General features: G+C 44.7%; 2 protein-coding genes across 51 annotated transcripts in view; one reads left to right on the top strand and one right to left on the bottom strand.

Moving 5' to 3' along the window:
* Window positions 1-7,852: 7,852 nt before the first annotated feature.
* Window positions 7,853-11,534, top strand: LOC127907541 (uncharacterized). Of its 50 annotated transcripts, none has more exons than XR_008064806.1 (8): window positions 7,853-7,961; window positions 8,040-8,195; window positions 8,235-8,390; window positions 8,513-9,403; window positions 9,447-10,502; window positions 10,983-11,030; window positions 11,151-11,270; window positions 11,423-11,534. XR_008064806.1 is itself a non-coding variant. In XM_052463076.1 (8 exons), the coding sequence occupies exons 4-7, from the start codon at window positions 9,196-9,198 to the stop codon at window positions 11,195-11,197; spliced, it is 1,407 nt and encodes a 468-aa protein (XP_052319036.1). In that variant the 5' UTR covers window positions 7,853-7,961; window positions 8,040-8,195; window positions 8,235-8,390; window positions 8,513-9,195; the 3' UTR covers window positions 11,198-11,230; window positions 11,383-11,489. The 50 variants fall into 50 exon arrangements, 37 of the variants coding, with proteins under 37 accessions (XP_052319036.1, XP_052319031.1, XP_052319025.1 ...); XR_008064805.1 differs by lacking the exon at window positions 10,983-11,030 and adding an exon at window positions 10,887-10,982 and having other exon boundaries at window positions 9,447-10,526; window positions 11,127-11,270; XR_008064803.1 differs by lacking the exon at window positions 10,983-11,030 and adding an exon at window positions 10,887-10,982 and having other exon boundaries at window positions 9,447-10,670; window positions 11,127-11,270.
* A 3,407-nt stretch (window positions 11,535-14,941) lies between these two features.
* The window catches only part of LOC127907542 (GTP-binding protein Rheb-like), a 22,968-nt gene continuing 17,765 nt past the window's right edge, over window positions 14,942-20,144 (bottom strand). The window contains exons 5-8 of the mRNA XM_052463078.1: window positions 20,015-20,071; window positions 19,484-19,531; window positions 19,273-19,354; window positions 14,942-15,091 (exon numbers count right to left, since the gene is read on the bottom strand). Coding sequence (XP_052319038.1) covers window positions 14,999-15,091; window positions 19,273-19,354; window positions 19,484-19,531; window positions 20,015-20,071 — 280 coding nt within the window. The 3' untranslated portion in view covers window positions 14,942-14,998. The remainder of the gene's footprint in view (window positions 15,092-19,272; window positions 19,355-19,483; window positions 19,532-20,014; window positions 20,072-20,144) is intronic.

The following is a 20,144-nucleotide window of genomic DNA, read 5'->3' as shown; positions in this document are numbered from 1 at the left end:
CCTGTATATAGCCTCCACATTGACTCTGTACAGTAATACCCTGTATATAGCCTCCACATTGACTCTGTACAGTAATACCCTGTATATAGCCTCCACATTGACTCTGTACAGTAATACCCTGTATATAGCCTCCACATTGACTCTGTACAGTAATACCCTGTATATAGCCTCCACATTGACTCTGTACAGTAATACCCTGTATATAGCCTCCACATTGACTCTGTACAGTAATACCCTGTATATAGCCTCCACATTGACTCTGTACAGTAATACCCTGTATATAGCCTCCACATTGACTCTGTACAGTAATACCCTGTATATAGCCTCCACATTGACTCTGTACAGTAATACCCTGTATATAGCCTCCACATTGACTCTGTACAGTAATACCCTGTATATAGCCTCCACATTGACTCTGTACAGTAATACCCTGTATATAGCCTCCACATTGACTCTGTACAGTAATACCCTGTATATAGCCTCCACATTGACTCTGTACAGTAATACCCTGTATATAGCCTCCACATTGACTCTGTACAGTAATACCCTGTATATAGCCTCCACATTGACTCTGTACAGTAATACCCTGTATATAGCCTCCACATTGACTCTGTACAGTAATACCCTGTATATAGCCTCCACATTGACTCTGTACCGTAACACCCTGTATATAACCTCCACATTGACTCTGTACCGTAATACCCTGTATATAGCCTCCACATTGACTCTGTACAGTAATACCCTGTATATAGCCTCCACATTGACTCTGTACAGTAATACCCTGTATATAGCCTCCACATTGACTCTGTACCGTAATACCCTGTATATAGCCTCCACATTGACTCTGTACCGTAATACCCTGTATATAGCCTCCACATTGACTCTGTACAGTAATACCCTGTATATAGCCTCCACATTGACTCTGTACAGTAATACCCTGTATATAGCCTCCACATTGACTCTGTACAGTAATACCCTGTATATAGCCTCCACATTGACTCTGTACAGTAATACCCTGTATATAGCCTCCACATTGACTCTGTACAGTAATACCCTGTATATAGCCTCCACATTGACTCTGTACAGTAATACCCTGTATATAGCCTCCACATTGACTCTGTACAGTAATACCCTGTATATAGCCTCCACATTGACTCTGTACAGTAATACCCTGTATATAGCCTCCACATTGACTCTGTACAGTAATACCCTGTATATAGCCTCCACATTGACTCTGTACTGTAATACCCTGTATATAGCCTCCACATTGACTCTGTACAGTAATAACCTGTATATAGCCTCCACATTGACTCTGTACAGTAATACCCTGTATATAGCCTCCACATTGACTCTGTACCGTAATACCCTGTATATAGCCTCCACATTGACTCTGTACCGTAACACCCTGTATATAGCCTCCACATTGACTCTGTACCGTAACACCCTGTATATAGCCTCCACATTGACTCTGTACAGTAATACCCTGTATATAGCTTCCACATTGACTCTGTACCGTCACACCCTGTATATAGCCTCCACATTGACTCTGTACCGTAATACCCTGTATATAGCCTCCACATTGACTCTGTACAGTAATACCCTGTATATAGCCTCCACATTGACTCTGTACAGTAATACCCTGTATATAGCCTCCACATTGACTCTGTACAGTAATACCCTGTATATAGCCTCCACATTGACTCTGTACAGTAATACCCTGTATATAGCCTCCACATTGACTCTGTACAGTAATACCCTGTATATAGCCTCCACATTGACTCTGTACAGTAATACCCTGTATATAGCCTCCACATTGACTCTGTACCGTAATACCCTGTATATAGCCTCCACATTGACTCTGTACCGTAATACCCTGTATATAGCCTCCACATTGACTCTGTACCGTAATACCCTGTATATAGCCTCCACATTGACTCTGTACCGTAATACCCTGTATATAGCCTCCACATTGACTCTGTACAGTAATACCCTGTATATAGCCTCCACATTGACTCTGTACCGTAATACCCTGTATATAGCCTCCACATTGACTCTGTACCGTAATACCCTGTATATAGCCTCCACATTGACTCTGTACAGTAATACCCTGTATATAGCCTCCACATTGACTCTGTACAGTAATACCCTGTATATAGCCTCCACATTGACTCTGTACAGTAATACCCTGTATATAGCCTCCACATTGACTCTGTACAGTAATACCCTGTATATAGCCTCCACATTGACTCTGTACCGTAACACCCTGTATATAGCCTCCACATTGACTCTGTACCGTAATACCCTGTATATAGCCTCCACATTGACTCTGTACAGTAATACCCTGTATATAGCCTCCACATTGACTCTGTACAGTAATACCCTGTATATAGCCTCCACATTGACTCTGTACCGTAACACCCTGTATATAGCCTCCACATTGACTCTGTACAGTAATACCCTGTATATAGCCTCCACATTGACTCTGTACAGTAATACCCTGTATATAGCCTCCACATTGACTCTGTACCGTAACACCCTGTATATAGCCTCCACATTGACTCTGTACAGTAATACCCTGTATATAGCCTCCACATTGACTCTGTACCGGTACACCCTGTATATAGCCTCCACATTGACTCTGTACAGTAATACCCTGTATATAGCCTCCACATTGACTCTGTACCGTAACACCCTGTATATAGCCTCCACATTGACTCTGTACCGTAATACCCTGTATATAGCCTCCACATTGACTCTGTACAGTAATACCCTGTATATAGCCTCCACATTGACTCTGTACAGTAATACCCTGTATATAGCCTCCACATTGACTCTGTACAGTAATACCCTGTATATAGCCTCCACATTGACTCTGTACCGTAATACCCTGTATATAGCCTCCACATTGACTCTGTACCGTAATACCCTGTATATAGCCTCCACATTGACTCTGTACAGTAATACCCTGTATATAGCCTCCACATTGACTCTGTACCGTAATACCCTGTATATAGCCTCCACATTGACTCTGTACCGTAACACCCTGTATATAGCCTCCACATTGACTCTGTACCGTAACACCCTGTATATAGCCTCCACATTGACTCTTTACCGTAACACCCTGTATATAGCCTCCACATTGACTCTGTACAGTAATACCCTGTATATAGCCTCCACATTGACTCTGTACCGTAATACCCTGTATATAGCCTCCACATTGACTCTGTACCGTAATACCCTGTATATAGCCTCCACATTGACTCTGTACCGTAACACCCTGTATATAGCCTCCACATTGACTCTGTACCGTAATACCCTGTATATAGCCTCCACATTGACTCTGTACCGTAACACCCTGTATATAGCCTCCACATTGACTCTGTACCGTAACACCCTGTATATAGCCTCCACATTGACTCTGTACCGTAATACCCTGTATATAGCCTCCACATTGACTCTGTACCGTAATACCCTGTATATAGCCTCCACATTGACTCTGTACTGGTACCCCTGTATATAGCCTCCACATTGACTCTGTACCGTAATACCCTGTATATAGCCTCCACATTGACTCTGTACCGTAACACCCTGTATATAGCCTCCACATTGACTCTGTACCGTAACACCCTGTATATAGCCTCCACATTGACTCTGTACCGTAACACCCTGTATATAGCCTCCACATTGACTCTGTACCGTAACACCCTGTATATAGCCTCCACATTGAGCTCTGTACCGTAACACCCTGTATATAGCCTCCAGCCTCCACATTGACTCTGTACCGTAATACCCTGTATATAGCCTCCACATTGACTCTGTACCGTAACACCCTGTATATAGCCTCCACATTGACTCTGTACCGTAACACCCTGTATATAGCCTCCACATTGACTCTGTACCGTAACACCCTGTATATAGCCTCCACATTGACTCTGTACCGTAATACCCTGTATATAGCCTCCACATTGACTTGTTACTGGTACCCTTTATATAGCCTCCACATTGACTCTGTAGTCCAATATTTTCATAACCCTGTTTCCATTGACTCTGTATAAGGGCTATAGCCTCCACATGTGACACATTTACCGTAACCCCTGTATATAGCCTCCACATTGACTCTGTACCGTAACCCCTGTATATAGCCTCCACATTGACTCTGTACTCCATAGCCTCCACATTGACTCTGTACCGTAACACCCTGTATATAGCCTCCACATTGACTCTGTACCGTAATTGACTCTGTACCGTAACTGTGTATATAGCCTCCACATTGACACTTTACCATAACACCCTGTATATAGCCTCCACATTGACTCTGTACCGTAATACCCTGTATATAGCCTCCACATTGACTCTTTACCGTAACACCCTGTATATAGCCTCCACATTGACTCTGTTCCGTAACACCCTGTATATAGCCTCCACATTGACTCTGTACCGTAACACCCTGTATATAGCCTCCACATTGACTCTTTACCGTAACACCCTGTATATAGCCTCCACATTGACTCTGTACCGTAACACCCTGTATATAGCCTCCACATTGACTCTTTACCGTAACACCCTGTATATAGCCTCCACATTGACTCTTTACCGTAACACCCTGTATATAGGCTCCACATTGACTCTGTACCGATGTACATGATTCTACAAACACTACACCTGTAGTCGTAGGTTACATGTAAAGACCAAAGATAGGCTATAAAAGGAGGAGGCTTGATGTTCAGCAACACATTTATCAGCACAGTGTTGGAGCGGTAAGTTATACCTGAACATACATTTACCTTTTATGTTAAAACATTCCCACCTGTGATGTTTTCATTTGGGGCGGCAGGGAAGCCTGGTGGTTAGAGTGTTAGACTAGTAACCGGAAGGTTGCAAGTTCAAACCCCTGAGCTGACAAGGTACAAATCTGTCGTTCTGCCCCTGAACAGGCAGTTAACCCACTGTTCCTAGGCTGTCGTTGAAAATAAGAATTTGTTCTTAACCGCCTGGTTAAATAAAGTATCAGAGTCGACAAGCGTTGTTCTTCTATTCTTTATGTATTCAGATTTATTAGCGTTTTTTTGTTCACAAGATTCATATCTTGTTCATTTCGAATTCTCTTTTTAAAATCAATAATTTGAAATCGATCTTTTATTCATTTCACTTCACGGTCTGACAGAAGCATAAGAATGAAGCCGGTCTGCATTTTATCTCGTGCTTCTCTGATCATGTATTGTCTCCATTTTTTTCTTATGTTATTACGTTTCTTAACTTCTCAGCATTTTACATTTGACATTTTACTTATCTGTCGCCTCGTTCTGTTTGTCAGTGTGACAATTCATCATTTGTCTTTAGAAGATTCAAATGTCGATTTTGGAGCTCTATTCAAATCCATATTCTTAGGAATCCAAAAAACTGACTGTAAATTTACAGAAATTAAATGAGTTCCACTTTTTAATTTTTAATTTTATTTTTTTATTTATTTAACTAGACAAGTCAGTTAAGATCAAATTCTTTATTACAATGACAGCCTACACCAGCCAAACCCGGACGACGCTGGGCCTACTTTACTACAGGCTCCACAATAAGCTTTATATGACTTTATACCTCGTGGCTTTACCTCAGATTAAATAGTTCATCCAAGTTAATCACAATGTTTAAAGACTGTTCTCTCTTCTCCGGTTGACACATCGTCAGCAAGATGAAGATAGTGATATTGGCTGTGGCTCTAGCCCTGGTGTTGGCTAGTGGTGGGTCCGTCTTTAACTACAGAGTAAACACCGCCTTTTAACCCCTCCTGTCCTGTGGTGTTGGTGAGGCTCTGGAACTGTCTCGTATGCTGCATTCATGCCATGTCGGAACTCGTTTTCCACTTGGAAAGTAACAGAATAGAAAACCCTAAGCAAATAACTTAATTTGAACTCAAGAGTTTCAGAGTTTCCCCTTCCTGCTGATTCCAGGAATCAACAGCGATTTCTGAAAAAAAATACAGGGAAATTGGCAATCCTAATGTTTTATCAATGACTCCCTGACCAATATGGCCGACCCATGGCCAATGTACATTCTAGTGTTCCTATAACGTTGCTATAGTTCTATGGTTCTCCTAACCCAGTGATATGGTGCGGTCGTCCCCTAGGTGAAGCACTGGTCTGTCTGCGCTGTGTGCCAGCTAAGGCAGGAGGAGACTGCAAGGTGACAGTAGAAACATGTCCACCAGAGAAGGACGGTTGAAAATTACATTACTTGAAAAGCAGCATTGGATGTCACACACAATTCTGTGTCCGTAATCACCAACGGAGTAGAGGTTTAGTTTCGTAGAGTTTTATATCATAATACATTATACGGACTGATCCTAGATCAGCACTCCTACTCTGAGATGCTTTATGAATACAGGCCGAGAGCTGTGGATAATGAAGACCTGATCCTAGATCAGTACAGAGCTGTGGATAATGAAGACCTGATCCTAGATCAGCACAGAGCTGTGGATAATGAAGACCTGATCCTAGATCAGTACAGAGCTGTGGATAATGAAGACCTGATCCTAGATCAGCACAGAGCTGTGGATTATGAAGACCTGATCCTAGATCAGTACAGAGCTGTGGATAATGAAGTCCTGATCCTAGATCAGTACAGAGCTGTGGACAATGAAGACCTGATCCTAGATCAGTACAGAGCTGTGGATAATGAAGACCTGATCCTAGATCAGCACTGAGCTGTGGATAATGAAGACCTCATCCTAGATCAGAACTACTACTCTGAAATGCCCTGGTCAGAAAAATCAAGAATAAAAGGTTTATATAATACAGGTTAAAGTCAACAGTTAACAGCTGTCACACAGTAACATGGTCATTTATTTTCTCCCTCAGTTGGCCATTTCCAGAGATGCATGGACATGTCGGGCTGTAAGCAGTTCCAAACCAACGCTTACATCAACATGAAGTGTTGTGACATCACATTCTAGTCTACTCTGAGACTGTCTGCTGTAACAGACAGTCTTTCTGCTGTGTGTCAGCATTGGCCAGCTACTCTGAGACTGTCTTTCTGTAACAGACAGTCTTTCTGCTGTGTGTCAGCATTGGCCAGCTACTCTGAGACTGTCTGCTGTAACAGACAGTCTTTCTGCTGTGTGTCAGCATTGGTTGAATCAACGTGGTTTCCACGTAATTTCAATGAAATGACGTTGAACCAACGTGGAGTAAACATTGAATTGATGTGTGTGCCCAGTGGGATCCTACCATCACATCAACATTCTAATTTATCAACAATTATTTGACTTAAAATAAACCAAACTTTGAAACGCTTTTATTGCTTTGAGCTTAAATTTTTGGGTATGCTAAATCTATTTTGTAAAATGATTGAATCTGAATCAAAGATTATCAATCGTCATTATTGGAATGATACAATGTACACTCCTGAAATACATGGTAACTGTACACTTTAATGACTACAATGAACAAACAAAAAAACATTTGTACACCATTTTTAACATTAGAAAATTGGATGTAGATTTTTTTTTTTTTGGGGGTGCTGCTGCCAATAACAGCTAGGAAAAAAATAACATCCGACTGACAACGGGGGGGTGTAAGTGAAGTCCAAAAATAAAGATCTGTGTATTGGAGACAGGAACACCTCTAATGAACCAGAAGACGTGTCTAAAAGAACCAACTCCTGACTTCCACTTCAGTTGAATTTCCACTTTGTCATACATCAACGTCAATGGGAGACTGAGGCCTAGATTCAATCAGATCAGGTGTTAAAACGGCGACAGACGACAGCAGCATAGCTGATGTTTCGGAGATGTCGGCGGTGGAACTGAGTTGGGACTGTGAAATCGGTGAGCAGCTGCTCTTGCGATCATTGTCACAAAGCCAGAAAGAGTTCAGGAGGAGAAAGTGTTGGCTATAATAGAAATAATGATACTGAAATCAAAAATGGTTAAAAACAGAATAATGAGGATTTCTATCCTCCTATTGGATGTTTAGATTACATCTCACATTCCTGTGTTCCTATTGGATGTTTAGATTACATCTCACATTCCAGTGTTCCTAATGGAGGTGTAGATTACATCTCACATTCCAGTGTTCCTAATGGAGGTGTAGATTACATCTCACATTCCAGTGTTCCTAATGGAGGTGTAGATTACATCTCACATTCCAGTGTTCCTAATGGAGGTGTAGATTACATCTCACATTCCAGTGTTCCTAATGGAGGTGTAGATTACATCTCACATTCCAGTGTTCCTATCGGAGGTGTAGATTACATCTCACATTCCAGTGTTCCTAATGGAGGTGTAGATTACATCTCACATTCCAGTGTTCCTAATGGAGGTGTAGATTACATCTCACATTCCAGTGTTCCTAATGGAGGTTTAGATTACATCTCACATTCCAGTGTTCCTAATGGAGGTTTAGATTACATCTCACATTCCAGTGTTCCTATTGGATGTGTTCCTAGGATTACATCTCACATTCCAGTGTTCCTATTGGATGTTTAGATTACATCTCACATTCCAGTGTTCCTAATGGAGGTGTAGATTACATCTCACATTCCAGTGTTCCTAATGGAGGTGTAGATTACATCTCACATTCCAGTGTTCCTATCGGAGGTGTAGATTACATCTCACATTCCAGTGTTCCTAATGGAGGTGTAGATTACATCTCACATTCCAGTGTTCCTAATGGAGGTGTAGATTACATCTCACATTCCAGTGTTCCTAATGGAGGTTTAGATTACATCTCACATTCCAGTGTTCCTAATGGTCACTATAGCTTCCAGACTCTACTGGATTGGCTGTTGTTACCTAGCACTGCCTAGCTTGCTAGTACCCACACGAGGACGAAGACAGCCTGGTGAGGAGTCCTAGTTCAAAACGTACAGCTAGGTGTAATGACGAAAGGCGCTTGTGAATTTGACAGCTCTAACGCAGTTTCACCAACAACGTCAAAACGTCAGGTATTCGGACGCCGGCTGAAGCGGATCAGATTGAATCGGGCTCTAAAGTGAAAGTTTGACTTTAAGGAAGTTGGGATTGAACAATTGAACAATTGCCTGTAAGAATCAGTGGTGTGACAATGACAATAACAAATAATAAATAAAGCTGTGTAAGGAGAAAGTAAATCACTGATGGAAAAAAATAAATAAAAATAAAGAAAATATTTCAATACAACAAAATGTTTCGTCTTCATGTCCTGTCTCATATGAGGAGGTTCAATGTCAAATCAAATCACATTCAATTTATCAATGAACTCATCTTACACCATGAGACCAGAATGGAACCTGTGCAGGAGCCCTCCTGTAGGTTTTAATGCTAACCCTCCTGTAGGTTTTAATGCTAACCCTCCTGTAGGTTTTAATGCTAACCCTCCTGTAGGTTTTAATGCTAACCCTCCTGTAGGTTTTAATGCCAACCCTCCTGTAGGTTTTAATGCTAACCCTCCCGTAGGTTTCTAACCCTCCTGTAGGTTTTAATGCTAACCCTCCTGTAGGTTTTAATGCCAACCCTCCTGTAGGTTTTAATGCTAACCCTCCTGTAGGTTTTAATGCTAACCCTCCTGTAGGTTTTAATGCTAACCCTCCTGTAGGTTTTAATGCTAACCCTCCTGTAGGTTTTAATGCTAACCCTCCTGTAGGTTTTAATGCTAACCCTCCTGTAGGTTTTAATGCTAACCCTCCTGTAGGTTTTAATGCTAACCCTCCTGTAGGTTTTAATGCTAACCCTCCTGTAGGTTTTAATGCCAACCCTCCTGTAGGTTTTAATGCTAACCCTCCTGTAGGTTTTAATGCTAACCCTCCTGTAGGTTTTAATGCTAACCCTCCTGTAGGTTTTAATGCCAACCCTCCTGTAGGTTTTAATGCTAACCCTCCTGTAGGTTTTAATGCCAACCCTCCTGTAGGTTTTAATGCTAACCCTCCTGTAGGTTTTAATGCCAACCCTCCTGTAGGTTTTAATGCCAACCCTCCTGTAGGTTTTAATGCTAACCCTCCTGTAGGTTTTAATGCTAACCCTCCTGTAGGTTTTAATGCTAACCCTCCTGTAGGTTTTAATGCCAACCCTCCTGTAGGTTTTAATGCTAACCCTCCTGTAGGTTTTAATGCTAACCCTCCTGTAGGTTTTAATGCCAACCCTCCTGTAGGTTTTAATGCCAACCCTCCTGTAGGTTTTAATGCTAACCCTCCTGTAGGTTTTAATGCTAACCCTCCTGTAGGTTTTAATGCTAACCCTCCTGTAGGTTTTAATGCCAACCCTCCTGTAGGTTTTAATGCTAACCCTCCTGTAGGTTTTAATGCCAACCCTCCTGTAGGTTTTAATGCTAACCCTCCTGTAGGTTTTAATGCTAACCCTCCTGTAGGTTTTAATGCTAACCCTCCTGTAGGTTTTAATGCCAACCCTCCTGTAGGTTTTAATGCTAACCCTCCTGTAGGTTTAAATGCCAACCCTCCTGTAGGTTTTAATGCTAACCCTCCTGTAGGTTTTAATGCCAACCCTCCTGTAGGTTTTAATGCCAACCCTCCTGTAGGTTTAAATGCCAACCCTCCTGTAGGTTTAAATGCCAACCCTCCTGTAGGTTTTAATGCTAACCCTCCTGTAGGTTTTAATGCTAACCCTCCTGTAGGTTTTAATGCCAACCCTCCTGTAGGTTTTAATGCTAACCCTCCTGTAGGTTTAAATGCCAACCCTCCTGTAGGTTTTAATGCTAACCCTCCTGTAGGTTTTAATGCCAACCCTCCTGTAGGTTTTAATGCCAACCCTCCTGTAGGTTTTAATGCTAACCCTCCTGTAGGTTTTGGCTCTAACCCTCCTGTAGGTTTTGGCTCTAACCATCCTGTAGGTTTTAATGCTAACCCTCTTGTAGGTTTTAATGCTAACCATCCTGTAGGTTTTAATGCTAACCCTCCTGTAGGTTTAAATGCTAACCCTCCTGTAGGTTTAAATGCTAACCCTCCTGTAGGTTTAAATGCTAACCCTCCTGTAGGTTTTAATGCCAGACCTCCTGTAGGTTTTAATGCTAACCCTCCTGTAGGTTTTGGCTCTAACCCTCCTGTAGGTTTTAATGCCAACCCTTCTGTAGGTTTTAATGCCAGACCTCCTGTAGGTTTTAATGCTAACCCTCCTGTAGGTTTTGGCTCTAACCCTCCTGTAGGTTTTAATGCCAACCCTCCTGTAGGTTTTGGCTCTAACCCTCCTGTAGGTTTTAATGCTAACCCTCCTTAATGCTAACCCTCCTTAATTCTAACCCTCCTGTAGGTTTTAATGCTAACCCTCCTTAATGCTAACCCTCCTGTAGGTTTTAATGCTAACCCTCCTGTAGGTTTTAATGCCAACCCTCCTGTAGGTTTTAATGCCAACCCTCCTTAATGCTAACCCTCCTGTAGGTTTTAATGCTAACGCTCCCGTAGGTTTTAATGCCAACCCTCCTTAATGCTAACCCTCCTGTAGGTTTTAATGCCAACCCTCCTGTAGGTTTTGGCTCTAACCCCAGTTGTAACTAACCTGATTCAGCTCATCAACCAGATAATTATTGGAATCAGAACCGCTAGATTATGGTTGGAGTTAAAACCTACCGGAGGAATTCTCTCCAGGAACAGGGTTGGAGTTAAAACCTAACGGAGGGTATCGCTCCAGGAACAGGGTTGGAGTTAAAACCTACAGGAGGGTCTCTCTCCAGGAACAGGGTTGGAGTTAAAACCTACAGGAGGGTCTCTCTCCAGGAACAGGTTTGGAGTTAAAACCTAACGGAGGGTATCGCTCCAGGAACAGGGTTGGAGTTAAACCCTAGAGGAGGGTCTCTCTCCAGGAACAGGGTTGGAGTTAAAACCTACAGGAGGGTCTCTCTCCAGGAACAGGGTTGGAGTTAAAACCTACAGGAGGGTATCACTCCAGGAACAGGGTTGGAGTTAAAACCTTAATGGAGGGTATCGCTCCAGGAACAGGGTTGGAGTTAAAACCTACAGGAGGGTATCGCTCCAGGAACAGGGTTGGAGTTAAAACCTACAGGAGGGTATCACTCCAGGAACAGGGTTGGAGTTAAAACCTTAATGGAGGGTATCGCTCCAGGAACAGGGTTGGAGTTAAAACCTACAGGAGGGTCTCTCTCCAGGAACAGGGTTGGAGTTAAAACCTACAGGAGGGTCTCACTCCAGGAACAGGGTTGGAGTTAAAACCTACAGGAGGGTCTCTCTCCAGGAACAGGGTTGGAGTTAAAACCTACAGGAGGGTATCGCTCCAGGAACAGGGTTGGAGTTAAAACCTACAGGAGGGTATCACTCCAGGAACAGGGTTGGAGTTAAAACCTTAATGGAGGGTATCGCTCCAGGAACAGGGTTGGAGTTAAAACCTACAGGAGGGTCTCTCTCCAGGAACAGGGTTGGAGTTAAAACCTACAGGAGGGTATCTCTCCAGGAACAGGTTTGGAGTTAAAACCTAACGGAGGGTATCGCTCCAGGAACAGGGTTGGAGTTAAACCCTACAGGAGGGTCTCTCTCCAGGAACAGGGTTGGAGTTAAAACCTACAGGAGGGTCTCTCTCCAGGAACAGGGTTGGAGTTAAAACCTACAGGAGGGTCTCTCTCCAGGAACAGGGTTGGAGTTAAACCCTACAGGAGGGTCTCTCCCAGGAACAGGGTTGGAGTTAAAACCTACAGGAGGGTCTCTCTCCAGGAACAGGGTTGGAGTTAAAACCTACAGGAGGGTATCGCTCCAGGAACAGGGTTGGAGTTAAAACCTAACGGAGGGTATCGCTCCAGGAACAGGGTTGGAGTTAAACCCTACAGGAGGGTCTCTCTCCAGGAACAGGGTTGGAGTTAAAACCTACAGGAGGGTCTCTCTCCAGGAACAGGGTTGGAGTTAAAACCTACAGGAGGGTATCGCTCCAGGAGCAGGGTTGGAGTTAAAACCTACAGGAGGGTATCACTCCAGGAACAGGGTTGGAGTTAAAACCTTAATGGAGGGTATCGCTCCAGGAACAGGGTTGGAGTTAAAACCTACAGGAGTGTACCTCTCCAGGAACAGGGTTGGAGTTAAAACCTATAGGAGGGTCTCTCTCCAGGAACAGGGTTGGAGTTAAAACCTACAGGAGGGTCTCTCTCCAGGAACAGGGTTGGAGTTACAACCTACAGGAGGGTCTCTCTCCAGGAACAGGGTTGGAGTTAAAACCTACAGGAGGGTCTCTCTCCAGGAACAGGGTTGGAGTTAAAACCTACAGGAGGGTCTCTCTCCAGGAACAGGGTTGGAGTTAAAACCTACAGGAGGGTATCGCTCCAGGAACAGGGTTGGAGTTAAAACCTACAGGAGGGTATCGCTCCAAGAACAGGGTTGGAGTTAAAACCTACAGGAGGGTATCGCTCCAGGAACAGGGTTGGAGTTAAAACCTACAGGAGGGTATCACTCCAGGAACAGGGTTGGAGTTAAAACCTTAATGGAGGGTATCGCTCCAGGAACAGGGTTGGAGTTAAAACCTACAGGAGGGTCTCTCTCCAGGAACAGGGTTGGAGTTAAAACCTACAGGAGGGTCTCACTCCAGGAACAGGGTTGGAGTTAAAACCTACAGGAGGGTCTCTCTCCAGGAACAGGGTTGGAGTTAAAACCTACAGGAGGGTATCGCTCCTGGATCAGGGTTGGAGTTAAAACCTACAGGAGGGTATCACTCCAGGAACAGGGTTGGAGTTAAAACCTTAATGGAGGGTATCGCTCCAGGAACAGGGTTGGAGTTAAAACCTACAGGAGGGTCTCTCTCCAGGAACAGGGTTGGAGTTAAAACCTACAGGAGGGTATCTCTCCAGGAACAGGTTTGGAGTTAAAACCTAACGGAGGGTATCGCTCCAGGAACAGGGTTGGAGTTAAACCCTACAGGAGGGTCTCTCTCCAGGAACAGGGTTGGAGTTAAAACCTACAGGAGGGTCTCTCTCCAGGAACAGGGTTGGAGTTAAAACCTACAGGAGGGTCTCTCTCCAGGAACAGGGTTGGAGTTAAACCCTACAGGAGGGTCTCTCTCCAGGAACAGGGTTGGAGTTAAAACCTACAGGAGGGTCTCTCTCCAGGAACAGGGTTGGAGTTAAAACCTACAGGAGGGTATCGCTCCAGGAACAGGGTTGGAGTTAAAACCTAACGGAGGGTATCGCTCCAGGAACAGGGTTGGAGTTAAACCCTACAGGAGGGTCTCTCTCCAGGAACAGGGTTGGAGTTAAAACCTACAGGAGGGTCTCTCTCCAGGAACAGGGTTGGAGTTAAAACCTACAGGAGGGTATCGCTCCAGGAACAGGGTTGGAGTTAAAACCTACAGGAGGGTATCACTCCAGGAACAGGGTTGGAGTTAAAACCTTAATGGAGGGTATCGCTCCAGGAACAGGGTTGGAGTTAAAACCTACAGGAGTGTACCTCTCCAGGAACAGGGTTGGAGTTAAAACCTATAGGAGGGTCTCTCTCCAGGAACAGGGTTGGAGTTAAAACCTACAGGAGGGTCTCTCTCCAGGAACAGGGTTGGAGTTACAACCTACAGGAGGGTCTCTCTCCAGGAACAGGGTTGGAGTTAAAACCTACAGGAGGGTATCTCTCCAGGAACAGGGTTGGAGTTAAAACCTACAGGAGGGTCTCTCTCCAGGAACAGGGTTGGAGTTAAAACCTACAGGAGGGTATCGCTCCAGGAACAGGGTTGGAGAGACTGTTCTTGGAGCTCGTGGTCATTTCTTGCCAGGGCCTAAGTTTTGCATCAGGGCTGAGGTCAAAACAGTTGAGAGGTGGATTGTGGGAAATGTACAGTATGACAGGAAACAGTCACTCAACCTTTCATAACAAATGGGAAAACAATACAGACATACAGAAACAAAAATACAGGTAAATAAACAGTTGATGACAACTGATGCCAGTTGATGACAACTGATGACAGTTGATGACAACTGATGACAACTGATGACAGTTGATGACAGTTGAGAAGTAGTAGTTGGAACTGGCAGGAAGCCTTCAAGTAACGGGATATCCCAGTGCAGTGTCCTATTCTGTGTTTGATTGTTTGGCAGCTCTACATGAGGGAGCAGGAAGTCTTCCCTGGTTGGACGCCGCCTTTCAGCTTCTCCGCCTCCAGGATCATGGTCTTGAACACCTCCACTGCCGTCTGAGACGGGGAATAGAATAGAGTCAGAGTAGAATCCACTAGAACCCAGAATAGAATGGAATAGAGTCAGAGTAGAATACACTAGAACCCAGAATAGAATGGAATAGAGTCAGAGTAGAATACACTAGAACCCAGAATAGAATAGAGTCAGAGTAGAATCCACTAGAACCCAGAATAGAATGGAATAGAGTCAGAGTAGAATACACTAGAACCCAGAATAGAATAGAGTCAGAGTAGAATCCACTAGAACGCAGAATAGAATAGAGTCAGAGTAGAATCCACTAGAACGCAGAATAGAATAGAATAGAGTCAGAGTAGAATCCACTAGAACCCAGAATAGAATGGAATAGAAGACTAGTTTTGTTATCTTTTAAAACACAACTGCCATCTGAGACAGGAGAAATACAATAAAGTTAGAATAGCCCAGCAGAATATATTAGACCAGATGACTTTGTTATCTATCGAAACACCACTGTCTGAGACAGGAAACATATAATAGAATAGAATATAATAAAACTGTACAGCTATTTTAATACTTTAATATATATTATAAACTGAGTGGTTTGAGCCCTGAATTCTGATTAACTGAAAACCACGGTGTATCAGACTGTATAACCATGGGTTATGTGGACACAGCTCTCTCCTCTTGTGGTTGAGGGATAATCTGTAGGGTTGGGGTCTCTTGTAACCTGACCTGATCAAAAGAGTCGTGACAGTCCCCAAAATCATCAGTCCATTTAGGTATATATGGCCAATATAATCAGGCCAAGGGCTGTGTTCAGGCACTCCGCATCGCATCGTACATAAGAACAGCCCTTAGCCGTGGTATATTGGCCATATATACCTAAATGGACTGATGATTTTGGGGACTGTCACGACTCTTTTTTTTTTTTTCTCTTTTTTTTGTGATTTTTTCCCCTTCTGGTTAATGAGTTATTAATTGCTTGATTCAGTTAATCACGTAATTAAAACGTATAATCATTCGATGAGCAGCAGTCGCCACATTAACCAATAGGACGCAACGTTACAGAAAAGAGGACTTTGGATAAAAGCGTCTGCTAAATGGCATATATATTATATATATATATATATATATATATATAGAGGACAAAATGGATGATTTTGTATAATGGTAGCATGTGATAGCATGTGGTAACCTTGTGGTAGCATGTGGTAACCTTGTGGTAGCATGTGGTAACTTTGTGGTAGCATGTGGTAACCTTGTGGTAGCATGTGGTAACCTTGTGGTAGCATGTGGTAGCATGTGGTAACATGTGGTAGCATGTGATAGCATGTGGTAACATGTGGTAGCATATGGTAACATGTGGTAACATGTGGTAACATGTGGTAGCATGTGATAGCATGTGGTAGCATGTGGTAGCATGTGGTAGCAGGGGGAAGACGTGCTGTCGAGTGTGAGAGGACTGTGTTAAGTTCTTGGTGATGTGGACACTGAGGAATTCAAAGCTCTCGAACCGCTCCACCTACAACCCTGTACTGTAGTCCAAGCTTCTGCCTCTAACCCTAGGAAGCTCTTTGCCACCTTCTCCTCCCTCCTGAATCCTCTCCCCCCCCTCCTCCCTCTCTGCTGATGACTTCGTCAACCATTTTGAAAAGAAGGTCGACGACATCCGATCCTCGTTTGCTAAGTCAAACGACACCGCTGGTTCTGCTCACACTGCCCTACCCTGTGCTCTGACCTCTTTCTCCCCTCTCTCTCCAGATGAAATCTCGCGTCTTGTGACGGCCGGCCGCCCAACAACCTGCCCGCTTGACCCTATTCCCTCCTCTCTTCTCCAGACCATTTCCGGAGAATTTCTCCCTTACCTCACCTCGCTCATCAACTCATCCCTGACCGCTGGCTACGTCCCTTCCGTCTTCAAGAGAGCGAGAGTTGCACCCCTTCTGAAAAAACCTACACTCGATCCCTCTGATGTCAACAACTACAGACCAGTATCCCTTCTTTCTTTTCTCTCCAAAACTCTTGAACGTGCCGTCCTTGGCCAGCTCTCCCGCTATCTCTCTCAGAATGACCTTCTTGATCCAACTCAGTCAGGTTTCAAGACTAGTCATTCAACTGAGACTGCTCTTCTCTGTATCACGGAGGCGCTCCGCACCGCTAAATCTAACTCTCTCTCCTCTGCTCTCATCCTTCTAGACCTATCGGCTGCCTTCGATACTGTGAACCACCAGATCCTCCTCTCCACCCTCTCCGAGTTGGGCATCTCCGGTGCGGCCCACGCTTGGATTGCGTCCTACCTGACAGGTCGCTCCTACCAGGTGGCGTGGCGAGAATCTGTCTCCTCACCACGAGCTCTCACCACTGGTGTCCCCCAGGGCTCTGTTCTAGGCCCTCTCCTATTCTCGCTATACACCAAGTCACTTGGCTCTGTCATAACCTCACATGGTCTCTCCTATCATTGCTATGCAGACGACACACAATTAATCTTCTCCTTTCCCCCTTCTGATGACCAGGTGGCGAATCGCATCTCTGCATGTCTGGCAGACATATCAGTGTGGATGACGGATCACCACCTCAAGCTGAACCTCGGCAAGACGGAGCTGCTCTTCCTCCCGGGGAAGGACTGCCCGTTCCATGATCTCGCCATCACGGTTGACAACTCCACTGTGTCCTCCTCCCAGAGCGCTAAGAACCTTGGCGTGATCCTGGACAACACCCTGTCGTTCTCAACTAACATCAAGGCGGTGGCCCGTTCCTGTAGGTTCATGCTCTACAACATCCGCAGAGTACGACCCTGCCTCACACAGGACGCGGCGCAGGTCCTAATCCAGGCACTTGTCATCTCCCGTCTGGACTACTGCAACTCGCTGTTGGCTGGGCTCCCTGCCTGTGCCATTAAACCCCTACAACTCATCCAGAACGCCGCAGCCCGTCTGGTGTTCAACCTTCCCATGTTCTCTCACGTCACCCCGCTCCTCCGCTCTCTCCACTGGCTTCCAGTTGAAGCTCGCATCCGCTACAAGACCATGGTGCTTGCCTACGGAGCTGTGAGGGGAACGGCACCTCAGTACCTCCAGGCTCTGATCAGGCCCTACACCCAAACAAGGGCACTGCGTTCATCCACCTCTGGCCTGCTCGCCTCCCTACCACTGAGGAAGTACAGTTCCCGCTCAGCCCAGTCAAAACTGTTCGCTGCTCTGGTCCCCCAATGGTGGAACAAACTCCCTCACGACGCCAGGACAGCGGAGTCAATCACCACCTTCCGGAGACACCTGAAACCCCACCTCTTTAAGGAATACCTAGGATAGGATAAGTAATCCTTCTCACCCCACCCCTTTTAAGATTTAGATGCACTATTGTAAAGTGACTGTTCCACTGGATGTCATAAGGTGAATGCACCAATTTGTAAGTCGCTCTGGATAAGAGCGTCTGCTAAATGACTTAAATGTAAATGTAATGTAAATGTAGTCCACAATCAGCTCCTTTGACTTGTGTGTGTGAGAGGTAGTGTCTAAGAGCTGATCTGGGGCCAGTAGATCAGGTAGTGTCTAAGAGCTGACCTGGGGCCTGTAGATCAGGTAGTGTCTAAGAGCTGATCTGGGGCCAGTAGATCAGGTAGTGTCTAAGAGCTGATCTGGGGCCAGTAGATCGGGTAGTGTCTAAGAGCTGATCTGGGGCCAGTAGATCAGGTAGTGTCTAAGAGCTGATCTGGGGCCAGTAGATCAGGTAGTGTCTAAGAGCTGATCTGGGGCCTGTAGATCGGGTAGTGTCTAAGAGCTGATCTGGGGCCTGTAGATCAGGTAATGTCTAAGAGCGTATCTGGGGCCTGTAGATCAGGTAGTGTCTAAGAGCGTATCTGGGGCCAGTAGATCAGGTAGTGTCTAAGAGCTGATCTGGGGCCTGTAGATCAGGTAGTGTCTAAGAGCGTATCTGGGGCCAGTAGATCGGGTAGTGTCTAAGAGCTGATCCGTGGCCTGTAGATCGGGTAGTGTCTAAGAGCTGATCTGGGGCCAGTAGATCAGGTAGTGTCTAAGAGCTAATCTGGGGCCAGTAGATCAGGTAGTGTCTAAGAGCTGATCTGGGGCCTGTAGATCAGGTAGTGTCTAAGAGCTGATCTGGGGCCTGTAGATCAGGTAGTGTCTAAGAGCTGATCTGGGGCCTGTAGATCAGGTAGTGTCTAAGAGCTGATCTGGGGCCAGTAGATCGGGTATTGTCTCACCTGGTTCTCCTTAGCTGAGGACTCCATGAAGGCAGCGTTCCAGGAGTCTGCTAGGGCCTTCCCTTCCTCACAGCTGATCACCCTGGGACACACAAAACATAGCACACCAATCTGACACCACAGTGTGTGTGTGTGTGTGTGTGTGTGTGTGTGTGTGTGTGTGTGTGTGTGTGTGTGTGTGTGTGTGTGTGTGTGTTTGTGCGTGTCATACCGTTCCATGTGCAGGTCATTCTTATTCCCCACCAATATAATAGGTACTCTGTAGAGAAACATATGTTGTATTACGTGTATCCCATATTCCAAAAATGACAGACACAGTCAGGTTATAGTAGAGGGTTAATATACTGTCAGGTTATTGGTTAGAGTGTAGAGGCGGTAGGTAGTCTAGTGGTTAGAGTGTAGAGGCGGTAGGTAGCCTAGTGGTTAGAGTGTAGAGGCGGTAGGTAGCCTAGTGGTTAGAGTGTAGAGGCGGTAGGTAGCCTAGTGGTTAGAGTGTAGAGGCGGTAGGAAGCCTAGTGGTTAGAGCGTTGGGGCCAGTAACCGAAAGGTTGCTAGATCGAATCTCCGACTTGACAAGGTACAAATCTGTAGTTCTGCCCCTAAACAAGGCAGTTAACCCACTGTTCCGAGGCCGTCATTGTAAATAAGAATTTGTTCTAAACTGACTTACCAAGTAAAATAAATGTAAAAAAAAAAGATATAGATATATATACACACATGTCAGGTTACAGTAGATACTCACTGAGCTTTCCCCACCATATCCAGAAGTTTTTCATGGATAACCTGAACTACTTCAAAACTGGAAGAGAAGAGAGAAAAACAGCAGATGACATACTGTCATACATACAGTACTACATACTGACATACATACA

This window comes from Oncorhynchus keta, chromosome 15 (genome assembly GCF_023373465.1).
Source record: "Oncorhynchus keta strain PuntledgeMale-10-30-2019 chromosome 15, Oket_V2, whole genome shotgun sequence".
Lineage (NCBI taxonomy): Eukaryota > Metazoa > Chordata > Actinopteri > Salmoniformes > Salmonidae > Oncorhynchus > Oncorhynchus keta.
The sequence above is the reverse complement of the archived record's forward strand: the minus strand, read 5'-3'. Positions and strand labels throughout refer to the sequence as shown.

Bases quoted from the DNA above. Each gene is read 5' to 3' on its own strand.
- LOC127907541 (XM_052463047.1), top strand. From the start codon at position 9,196: ATGTCAAATCAAATCACATTCAATTTATCAATGAACTCATCTTACACC. The intron at 9,404-9,446 runs GTTTTAATGCTA...ACCCTCCTGTAG, and splicing joins TAATGCCAACCCTCCTGTAG to GTTTTAATGCTAACCCTCCT. The intron at 11,175-11,422 runs GTTTTAATGCTA...ACCCTCCTGTAG, and splicing joins TGGCTCTAACCCTCCTGTAG to GTTTTAATGCCAACCCTCCT.